The following is a 12,315-nucleotide window of genomic DNA, read 5'->3' on the forward strand; positions in this document are numbered from 1 at the left end:
ATATGATCCCCAATCATAGACAACGATATACAGCTGCCTCTGATTGGGAACCATATCAGGCCACCATAGACATACAAATCACCTAGACCTATAAAAATCCTAGACATACAAAAAACCCTAGACAATACAAAAACGAACGTACCCACCCTAGTCACACCCTGACCTAACCAAAATATAAAGAAAACAGAGATATCTCAGGTCAGGGCGTGAGATGGTTTCAAATCATTGAAATGGTTTTGTTCAGTATAAATCAGTGGTGGTCAGTGCTGTTTAAGATGAGCGAGGATAATTTATTTTTCATGAGCATGGCCTCATTTCTATTACAGCATATTGGATGACTCTCATTCATATTCCATTCACCCAGTTCAATTTATGAGCTTGTCACGCCCTGACCACAGAGAGCCCTTGTTTCTCTATGGTGTAGTAGGTCAGGGCGTGACTAGGGGGTATTCTAGTTTAGAATTTATATAAATTCTATTTTATCATTTCGACGGTTCCCAGTCCAGAGCTTCCGGCGACGGTTCCCGGTCCGGAACCTCCTGCCACGTTCTCGGTCCGGAACCTCCTGTGACGGTCCATGGTCCGGAACCTCCTGCGACGGTCAACGGTCCAGAACCTCCAGCGAGGGTCAACGGTCCGGAGCTTCCAGGAAAGGAGCCTTCCTCTGCGCCGGTGGCCAGTCCAGGCACGGTGTCCAGTCCAGCTCCAAGGCCGGAGCCTTCCTCTGCACCAGTGCCTAGTTCAGGCACGGCGTCCAGTCCCGCTCCATGGCAGGAGCCTTCCTCTGTGCCGATGCCCAGTCCATGCACGGTGTCCAGTCGAGCTCCAGGGCAGGAGCCTTCTTCTGCGCCGATGCCCAGTCCAGGCACGGCGTCCAACCCAGCTCCAGGGCCGGAGCCCTCCTCTGCGCCGGTGCCCAGTCCAGGCACGGCATTCAGCCCGGCGCCATGGTCGGATCCAGGGTCTGGGGGGGCTACAACCCGCACCGGAGCCGCCACCGACACTAGTCACCCTCCCAACCCTCCCATTTGGTTTCAGGTTTCAGAGTTCGCACCTTGGGGGGGGGTACTGTGACGCCCTGACCATAGAGAACCCCTTGTTTCTCTATGGTGTAGTAGGTCAGTGTGTGACTAGGGGGTATTCTAGTTTATTATTTCTATGTTGTGTTCTAGTTTATATTTTCTATGTTGGTGTTTTGCATGATTCCCAATTAGAGGCAGCTGGTAATTGTTGTCTCTAATTGGGGATCATATTTAATTAGCTATTTTTCCCACCTGTGTTTGTGGGATATTGTTTTGTGTTTGTGCATGTGCACCACGTAGTCACGTTTAGTTGTTCGTTTATTGATATATTTTGTTTTGTTTAAGTTTCTCTTTGAATTAAATATGTGGAACTCAACATCCGCTGCGCCTTGGTCCCGTTCTTACGACAGCCGTGACAGAGCTATAGGTTTAGGCTACTCCATGATACTCAAATTTTCACTATACCTATCACAAGGTTGCTACAACCTAGCCTATGAATGACAGTTTACAACGTATGTGCACACAGGTCGAGCGACAAATTTGAGGTCACAGACAGTGACTTTCAATACTGCCTTGCACACTCTTGCCTGCATCTAGCTGATATAGGGTGTAATCATTAGTCCAACAGTTGCAAGCGAGAGTTTCTATTGGACAAATTCAGGTATGTTTATCCCCGTTTTGTTCCGTTTGCTTCCGTTTAAGAAACGTTTTTTAACAGAAACGGCAGAAAGAATACACCCTTGATCATGCGTAAACAGAGGTCACTCTCATAACAGCCACGTTGTATTCATTCCCTTCTCTTCGCTTGTGGACATCAGCTGTATGTGACCAAACTAAAAAACCTTTCCAAGACAAACCGCTACACACAGCCTACATCGTTGTCACCATATTATTTAAAGTAAGGTCATAGTCAGCATAGCTAATAGAACTAACACATTAGTAAACCCGCTACAATCATGCAGTAACGTTAGTGTACAGTCAGTAAGCAGTGACACCGGCAGGCCCCAGTGGCAAAAAAATTGTAATACCAAAAGCTTACCTTGACTTGGAAGAGTTCCAGTGTTGTGTTGGAAAGTCATAGCCAGCTAGCTAACATAGCTTCCCTCTGTTTGAGTGTGGGGGTGTTCCAGTAGGCTAAACTAGATAGCTGCATTTGCTTGCTTCTCCTTAATTTTGGAAGAAATTAATTTGTCTTTCTCTCTGAGTCAATTACTCACCACATTGCAGTGCTAGCTATACATTGCAGTGCTAGCTACCTGTAGCTTATGCTTTCAGTACTAGATTAATTCTCTGATCCATTGATTAGGTGGACAACATGTCAGTTCATGCTGCAAGAGCTCTGATTGCCTGGATGGAGTCCTCCGGAAGTTATCATAATTACTGTGTAAGTCTATGGAAGGGGGTGAGAACCATACGCCTCCAAGGTTTTGTATTGAAGTCAATGTACCCAGAGGAGGACGGAAGCTAGCTGTCCTCCGGCTATACCATGGTGCTACCCTACAGAGTGCTGTTGAGGCTAATGTAGACCTTCTTTGCAAAACAGTGTTTTAATCAGCTATTAGGCAACGTGATTATATTTAATATAGTTTTATCTAAAAAGTATAACTTTTTTAAATATTTCACTGAGGAGGATGGTCCTCCCCATCCTCCTCTGAGGAGCCTCCACTGGTATAAATGTACAAATGTACAAACCTTWCAGGGAACCATGACAGTGGCAAGCGTTTGTACCATGTTAGGAACAAATCGAAACCTTAATTTTCTGAGACTGGCTAGATCTGAAAACAGCAGTTGGTGGAGGGCATCCCTAAAACATTGAAAAGTTAGTCACGTTTGCTGCTGAAAAGTGGGCCAAATTGCCAGCAGAAAGGGGCAGCAAGCTCAATGATGGCTACAAAAAGATTTTGTCTGCAGTTATATTGGCCAAAGCCTGTGAAACCCAGTACTAGCTTCAGGCTGCCAATAATTTTGTCCATGCCATTTGCCTTTATTTTATAAATAAAACATTTAAATGTAAGTTTGCAAAAATAAAATGGTCTGCTTTAATTAACATTCAGCTTATAAATGCTTCATAAAGCCTTCACGAGCACTACATAAATGTGCTACAAAGCATCTATAACTGTATGTTATGCTTTTTAAAGGGTTCGCAAATGTGGCATAACTGTGTGACATAATCACCAATGTCAAATGTGACATAACCCACTATGTCGAATATAATAATAATATGCGGTGAATACCTTACCGTGAAATGTTTACTTACAAGCCCTTAACCCAAAAAGTTTAAAAATAGTTTTTAAAAAGTAAGTTAGAAATATGTTCTAAATAAACTAAAGGAAAAATAGTAACACAATAAAATAACAATAATGAGGCTATATACAAGGGGTACCCCGTCGTCAATGTGCAGGGGTACGGGTTAGTCAAGGTAATTGAGGTAATACTGTATGTAGGGCGGCAGGTAGCCTAGTGGTTAGAGCGTTGGGCCAGTAACCGAAAGGTTGCTAGATCGACTCCTCGAGCTGCCAAGGTAAAAAATCTGTTGTTCTGCCCCTGAACAAGGCAGTTAACCCACTGTTCCTAGGCTGTCATTGTAAATAAGAATTTGTTCTTAACTGACTTGCCTAGTTAAATAAAGGTTAATGGCCTTATGGCTAATAATACCTATTAAAGGCTTTATAAGCTACTTACACATTCACAAATAATATTTAGGATGTATTATCTATGCTGATCAGTCAGGATTTTATCCCGAAGTCCCTAAATGCAGACTCGTTGCTCACCACTGTCTCTCTGCTGGTTCAGGCTCTGTCTCACTCTCTGGCCCAATCTGTGTTCCCTATGCCTTCTCAAGAACTTCTGCCTGGGTCTCAGTGACTGGTTCACTAGTACTAACAGTTCATTTTCCAAACATAATATATTGTATAAAGCAATTACAGGTGGTTATTAGAATGAAGTAGAAGTTTAGATAGACATTATATTCACAAATGTATTCATGGTCACCTTACCGTAATCATGGCCTCTTGCTTTGAGAGGTAAATAATTAAATGATTTTGCCTTTGTCCTTGGTTTCTCTGTCAAAATATGAACAAGAGCTAACGAAGTCCCTGTAAGGTCTACTGAGAGCATTGTCTGCTGAAGTGATGTACCTCCAAGCTCTTAGTCTTGTCCAACAACTAAAAGATAATCAAATCAAATTTTATTTGTCACATGCGCCGACTACAACAGGTGATTTTTCTTCCTTTAAATAACTAAACCAAAGTATTCTCTGATTAATAATCATAGATTATGTGAAATTATATTGTCAAAATAATATGCTGCTCCTGYTTCTACAACAATATACATGGTGCTAGATATGCCTTCTTTGTTCRATAAAATATGACTAACACATACACACAGAGTTTTGTAGAAGGCATGAAGGTGGCATGAAAGTCAGGGTTAATGGAGTGTACACCCCCCTCCTCCCCCATCAGGAGATGAAGCAGATCCTCCTGTCTCCTTTCATCCATCTTGTTTAGAGCAAAAGGGAGAGAGGAGGAAAAGAGGAAAGGGAGAGAAGATGAGAATAACCCAAGCATGATCGATCTGCACAATGAATAATTGAAGAGGGATGTATTTTGGAGAGTTCTGTTCTCAGCCCAGCCAAGCCAAGCCCAGCTCTCCTACAATGATTTCTCTTTCTACTCCTGCTTGTGACACAGGGCAGCAGTTCCCTGCAGTGCACCTCTCGCATAGTAAATCTGATGTACATCCGGGACAGTGTAAACACTGATGACTCGAAAACGGCTCTCAGTGGGAGAGGAGCAGAGAGGAGTCGGTTACCTAATAGAACTTTGCGCTGGCTGCTCCTGCCGCTGCTAACGACGATACTCCTATATTCACATTCTGGGCTCAGCAACATTTAGGGCGACAGGAGGAAGGAGGGATAACCAGAGCAGGGCTTTGAATCATATGCCTAACCTATCGACCCAGCTGAGCACACCTCCTCCTCTCCTCTGTGAATGCCCTCACTTGCAGCATGGACTCCGGAGGGGAAAGAGAGGAAGGGTGGATGGAAGACCAGTGGGAGAAATGGTAGGGCAACACAACATCTCTCTTTCCTATCCTAGGTGCTTACCACACTGGCAGAAACCTAGTGGAGGGCTGGGTGACCTTGTGTGTGTATGTAACTGCTGAAAATCTGTCGCTCTCTATGCTTCGCTCAGTGTTGCAGCATATGACAGGGATGCCCTTGAAGTAGAGCAGATGCATAGGGGAGAGGCAGAGAGAGAAGACAGCGAGAGTGGAGGTTGCACAATAGGTAGATGTAGTAGCTTTTATCATATAAAACACATGTAATATAACTCTTGGGAGAATAAGAATACAGAATATGATGATATCACCAGGATGCTGGTATGTTGAAAGCACAGACTTGCTGACTCTGTGTTTGTTGTTGTACGGTGTTGGATGTAAAGGTGACCCATTAGATGGGACTGTCCTTACGATGCACACCAAATGTGAGCAGCAAAGGTTGATGAATGAATGCCATGCCTGATATGGGATTAAGATGTAAATTAGCAGGAGAGAGAGGCAGGCTGATGTGGCTGTATTAATGAATCAATCATGTGTCTAATGCTTAAAATGGAGAAGCCATTTGTGGGATAATTTAATCAGCAAATGAAGGAAGATTCACAGCCGTATATGATGTCAGTAATTGGGTAATTCAATAAATCACCCTAAGCAGATTCACAGATCCTCTGACTGTGTTATGGTTTATTATAAATCTTACAGGCTTTGGGCTTTTGCTCGATTTCGTGTTCGCTTACATTTTCCATTTCAAGGTTGGTTCTGTTTGGGTGTGGCTGGCCCTGATTGGAATTATCCTCATTGGTCAGGATGTGTTCAAATCAGAATAATATGCTGCTCCTGCTTCTAGCACAATATTTACACAACATTTAATATTTAAACAATATGCATGGTGCTTGGTTACGCCTTCTGTGTTCAATAGAATATGACTAAAACACACATGTAACCGATGTGAAATGGCTAGCTAGTTAGCGSTGGTGCGTGCTAATAGCGTTTCAATCGGTGACGTCACTCGCTTTGRGACCTTGAAGTAGTGGTTCCCCTTGCTCTGCAAGGGCCGCGGCCTTTGTGGAGCGATGGGTAACGATGCTTCGTGGGTGACTGTTGTTGATGTGTGCAGAGGGTCCCTGGTTCGCGCCCGGGTTGGGGCGAGGGGACGGACTAAAGTTAAAACTGTTACATTGATGCTGTTGACCCGGATCACTGGTGGCTGCGGAAAAGGAGGAGGTCGWAAGGGGGGTGAGTGTAACCGATGTGAAATGGCTAGCTAGTTAGCGGTGGTGCGCGCTAATAGCGTTTCAATAGGTGACGTCACTCGCTTTGAGACCTTGAAGTAGTGGTTCCCCTTGCTCTRCAAGGGCCGTGGCTTTTGTGGAGTGATGGGTAACGATGCTTCGTGGGTGACTGTTGTTGATGTGTGCAGAGGGTCCCTGGTTCGCGCCCGAGTCGAGGGGACGGACTAAAGTTATACTGTTACACACACACACAGTTTTGTAGGTGGCATGAAGGTCAGGGTTAATGGAGTATACACCTTACCGTGAAATGCTTACTACAAGCCCTTAACCAACAATGCAGTTCAAGAAATAAGCATTTCGCTACACCCGCAATAACATCTGCTAAACATGTGTCTGTGACAAATAAMATTTGATTTGATTTGAATACAGTTGAGAAAATATTAACTAAATAAACTAAAGAGAAAAAAGGTATAAAAACAATAATACAAAAGTAACAAGAAAATTACATAACAATAACGAGGCTATATGCAGTACCGAGTACAATGTGCGGGGGTACAGGTTAGTCGAGGTAATTTGTAAAGTGACTATAAACAGCGAGTAGCAGCATTGTAAAAACAAAGAGGGGGGAGGGGAGTCAATGTGTATAATCCGGGGTGGCCATTTTATTAATTGTTCAGCAGTCTTATGGCTTGGGGGTAGAAGCTGTTAAAGAGCCATTTGGTCCTAGACTTGATGCTCCGGTACTGCTTGCCGTGTGATAGCAGAGAGAACAGTGTATGACTTGGGTGACTGGAGTCTGACAATTTTTGGAGCCTTCCTCTGACACACCTAGTATATAGGTCCTGGATGTCAGGAAGCTTKSCCCCAGTGATGTACTGGGCTGTACGCACTACCCTCTGCAGCGCCTTATGGTCAGATGCCGATCAGTTGCCATACCAGGCGGTGATGCAACCGGACTGGATGCTCTCGATGGTGCAGTTGTAGAACTTTTAGAAGATCTGGGGACCCATGACAAATCATTTGGGGACCCATGACAAGTCTCCTAAGGGGAAAAGGTGTTGTCAAGCCCTCTTCACAACTGTCTTGGTGTGTTTGGGCCATGATAGTTCGTTGGTGATGTGGACACCAAGGAACTTGAAACTGTCGACGAGATCCACTTCAACCCCGTCAATGTTAATGGGGGACTGTTCGGCCCTCCTTTTCCGATAGTCYATGATCAGATCCTTTGTCTTAATCACATTGAGAGAGGTTGTTGTCCTGGCACCACACAGMCAGGTCTCCGACCTCCTCCCTATAGGCTGACACTGTTGTGTCGTCAGCAAACTTAATGATGGTGCTGGAGTCGTGCTTGGTCACGCAGTCGTGGATGAACAGGGAGTAAACCACGCACCTCTGAGGGGCCCCAGTGTTGAGGATCAGCTTGGCAAATGTGTTGTTGGCTACCCTTACCACCTGGGGGCGGCCCGTCAGAAAGTCCAGGATCCAGTTGCAGAGGGAGGTGTTTAGTCCCAGGGTCCGTAGCTTCATGTGGGCACTATGGTGTTGAACGCTGAGCTGTAGTCAATGAACAGCATTCTCACATAGGTGTTCCTTTTGTCCAGGTGGGAAACGGCAGTGTGGACTGTGATTGAGATTGCGTCATCTGTGGATCTGTTAGGGCGGTATGCGAATTGGAGTGGGTCTAGGGTTTCTGGCATGATGGTGTTGATGTGAGCCATGACCAGCCTTTCAAAGCAATTCATGGCTACCGACATGACTGTTACGGGTCGGTAGTCATTTAGGCAGGTTACCTCCGCTTTCTTGGGCACAGGGACTATGGTGGCCTGTTTGAAGCATGTAGGTATTACAGAATCGGTCAGGGAGAGGTTGAAAATGTCAGTAAAGACACTTGCCAGTTGGTCCATGCAYGCTTTGAGTACACATCCTGGTAATCCGTCTGGCTCCGTGACCTGTTTAAAGGTCTTGCTCACATCATCTACGGAGAGTGTTATTACACGTTCATCCGGAACAGCTGGTGCTCTCATGCATRTTTCATTGTTGCTTGCCTCGAAGCGAGCATAAAAGGCATTTTGCTCGTCTGGTAGRCTCACGTCACTGGGCAGCTCGCGGCTGGATTTCCCTTTGTAGTCTGTAACATTTTTCAAAACCCTGCCCACAGGTTACTCAAAGCCAGTGGCATGTCATTAGTAAAGAATTTTATGTTTGGAAAAATAAACGTCCCAAGTAAACGACTATTTCTCAGGGTCGTGAGATGCTAGTAGAATATGCATATAATGACAGATTAGGTATGAAAAGCACTAAATTTACAAAACTGTCTCAAAATTTCGCTGTAGAAAGTTTAATACAGAACTGACTTTGCAGCGAAAACCTGAGGAGAATAACCAACCCGGAATGCCTTTTATTTGGAAAAATCCCTGTTCCGTTGCCTGCCTCCTCCGTTTAAAGGGTTATCAACCAGATTAATTTTCCAATGGCTTCCTCAGGCTGACCAGCTTTAGACATAGTTTCAAGCTTTTATTTTGAAAAATTAGCGAGATTTTTCAAAACGCGCCAGGTGGCCCTCTGATTAGTTCCTGCGCGCGACAGATGTAGCTCGACATTTTCTTTCTCTGTAGTATTGAATAGGTTACCGTCCGGTTGAAATATTATCGATTATGTATGTTAAAAACAACCTGAGGATTGATTATAAAAAACCTTTGACATGTTTCTACGAACATTACTGATACTTTTTGGAATTTTTGTCTGCCCTCGTCTGCCCTTCAGGACCGGAACGAGCCTGTGGTTTTCTGAACATAACGCGCAAACCAAATGGCGGTTTTTGGTTATAAAACTAATCTTTATCGAACAAAAATAACATTTATTGTGTAACTGGGAGTCTTGTGAGTACAAACATCCGAAGATTATCAAAGGTAAGCGATTAATTTTATTGCTTTTCTGACTTTCGTGACCAAGCTAATTTAAGGCTAGCTGTTCTTAGTGTTTTGTCTAGTGATTGATAAACTCACAAACGCTTGGATTGCTTTCGCTGTAAAGCATATTTTCAAAATCTGACACGATAGGTGGATTAACAACAAGCTAAACTGTGTTTCGATGTATTTCACTTGTGATTTCATGATTATAAATATTTTCTTTTATTTATTTTTATTTGGCGCTCTGCAGTTTAGCGGTTGTTGTTGATAAATGATCCCGGTAACGGGATCCGTGCGTCAAGAAGTTAATACACACAGAACCCAGCAGGGGAGTGAAGGAGATAAGAGACTAGTCAGACATAYCACTATCAAGCAACTTGGGGAGTGGAAAATTACTGCTGAGCCCTTAGAAAACACTGGAACTATTGTCTCTCCTGCAAGTTTGTATAACTGTATATGCATGGGATTGGTCTCATGACTAGAAGGTGTTGACGTAGGCAGTTACATCACTTGGGGTTGATTGCAAGCATATTAAATCAACTTGGACCCTTTCCTATTTGGCAGAACTTACTCGGAAACATGCGTGCTATGTTCCCGTTGTCAACTTCTGTCTGCAATTTCATTAAAGATATACTTCTCCTTAATGCAACCGCTGTGTCAGATTTCAAAAAAGCTTTACGGAAAAAGCACACCATGCAATAATCTGAGTACAGCGCTCAGGCACCAAAACAAGCCATACAGATACCCGCCATGTTGTGGAGTCAACARAAGTCAGAAATAGCATTATAAATATTCACTTACCTTTGATGATCTTCATCGGAATGCACTCCCAGGAATCCCAGTTCCACAATAAATGTTTGTTTTGTTCGATAAAGTCCATAATTTATGCCCAAATACTTCCTTTTTGTTCACGCGTTTAGTTCACTTATCCAAATTCACGAGGCGCAGTCACTTAGTCCGGACGAAAAGTCAAAAAGTTCCATTACAATTCGTAGAAGCATGTCAAACGATGTATAGAATCAATCTTTAGGATGTTTTTATCATAAATCTTCAATAATATTCCAACCGGACAATTCCTTTGTCTTTAGAAATGAAAAGGAACGCAGCTCACTCTCACGGCATTCTGCCAGACCTCTTAGTCAAAAGCTCTTATTCGCTCCCCCTTCACAGTAGAAGCCTGAAACAAGGTTCTAAAGACTGTTGACATCTAGTGGAAGCTTTAGGAAGTGCAACCGGACCAAATTTTACACTGTATATTGGATAGCCAAAGACTTGAAAAACTACAAACCTCAGATTTCTCACTTCCTGGTTGGATTTTCTCTCAGGTTTTTGCCTGCCATATGAGTTCTGTTATACTCACAGACATCATTCAAACAATTTTWGAAACTTCAGAGTKGTTTCTATCCAAATCTACTCATAATATGCATATCTTAGCTTTTGGGCCTGAGCAGCAGGCTGTTTACTCTGGGCACCTTATTCATCCAAGCTACTCAATACTGCCCCCCAGCCATAAGAAGTTAATAAAGGTTTTTGATTGATTTACTTAAAATATATGGTCTGATTGCTGATTTCACCAATAAGCAATGATTGACAAGGAACATGGAACCTACACAAACATTTGGCGAGCTTGTCAGGAGTAAGTGTCCACCCTGGTTGGAGGAGATTCTACATCATGGTGCCAGAGCTCCAAATTAAACAAGCTAAGCAGACACCTGTTTAATCTAAGTCTGTAATTCATTGACATTCACTGGTGTGGTTTCCCTCTAACAAGTAAGTGGCACCTCACTCACTCTAAAATATATACCTACACTTTGAATATGACATAGTCAAATTCTAAATTGGAGAAATGACATAACGGCTATAGGTGAAATGCATGATTTCAATATATGATGAATGAAATGAATGATTGATGATGTTCATTTTAATTTCGGGTGGTAATGCAGCTACCAATACTGAATACTAGTTATTTTATTTTTTGAGAGGTGATTCAGTAATAATCATCTATTTTATTTTGAGTGGTAATGCAGAGACCATTACTGAATACTAGTTATTTTGGTTTTGGAGAGGTGGTTCAGTAATAATCATCTCTTATATTTTATTTCAGGTGGTAATGCAGCGACCATTACTGAGTACTATTTAGTTTTGCAGCGGTGATTCAGCAATAATAATCTATTTTTATTTTGGGTAGTAATGCAGCGACCATTACTGAATACTAGTTATTTTTTATTTTGTAGAGATAATTCAGCGACAATTACCCAGGCCACCTTGACCTATGGGAGGGTGGTTTATTTTTTATTTTTGTAGAAGTAATTCTGTGTAACATTTACCCAGTGAATGAGTTGAGTTGTTTATGAATAGTTGTAATTCTGTGTGAAATTTACCCAGTGACTGAGTTGAGTTGTTTATGAATAGTGCGTATGTTTCATTTGTTTGTTTGTCTGTGGATTATGGCAGGGTTTATTGGGTAATGGCCCAATGGTGGAATAAAAAGTTAGTAGTAGGACAGAAGTTATTTGAATAAAAGGTTGAACATATTTGTTAGTAACTCTTTCCTACCATAGGACATTATAGGAAATGTACAACCCTTAGTATACCAGTAAAATTATTACAAGGAAGTTCTGTAAAGATTCTCATAGAAAATTACTTTGTGATGCTATCACCAGGGGTCACTGGTGTATAACATATTACTGTTACTCTACACCCTTAAGATATAATATTAGTAACTGAAGTCTATCATGTGGTTGTCTCTGTGAGGCCCGTGTGTGAAATATATTTGAGTTTAGTAGAACCATTTACTATAGCCTGGAATAAGTGAGAGTAGAATTAGGATTACAGTATCTCCCACTGTTGTTTAACACACACTGAAAGGAGATAGAGAAGAATGTATATAGGTATATGTCTACATATTACACCCACTTTAGGATAACCCTATAGAAATTGGGAAACACATTACACCCAGACTATTTAAATTAAAAGCGGGAGCACCATGGCACAGTCGAACCAGAATGAGGAGATAGGAGCAATGAAGCCTGTCACGCCTGTTGAATATATGCTAAATAAATTTTCCGCTGTGGAATTTACATTCACTTTTAACTT

At 42.5% G+C, this 12,315-nt stretch overlaps 1 protein-coding gene across 2 annotated transcripts in view; it reads left to right on the plus strand.

Moving 5' to 3' along the window:
* Positions 1-4,868: 4,868 nt before the first annotated feature.
* The window catches only part of mapk8ip1b (mitogen-activated protein kinase 8 interacting protein 1b), a 101,561-nt gene continuing 94,114 nt past the window's right edge, over positions 4,869-12,315 (plus strand). Inside the window, exon 1 of one of the 2 annotated variants that reach the window (XM_024002633.3) lies at positions 4,869-5,084. In XM_024002633.3, the coding sequence (XP_023858401.1) occupies positions 4,962-5,084 (123 nt within the window). In that variant the 5' untranslated portion in view covers positions 4,869-4,961. The remainder of the gene's footprint in view (positions 5,085-12,315) is intronic. The other variant, XM_024002634.3, reaches the window with a different exon arrangement.

Source organism: Salvelinus sp. IW2-2015, linkage group LG15 (genome assembly GCF_002910315.2).
Source record: "Salvelinus sp. IW2-2015 linkage group LG15, ASM291031v2, whole genome shotgun sequence".
NCBI classification, from domain to species: Eukaryota; Metazoa; Chordata; class Actinopteri; order Salmoniformes; family Salmonidae; genus Salvelinus; species Salvelinus sp. IW2-2015.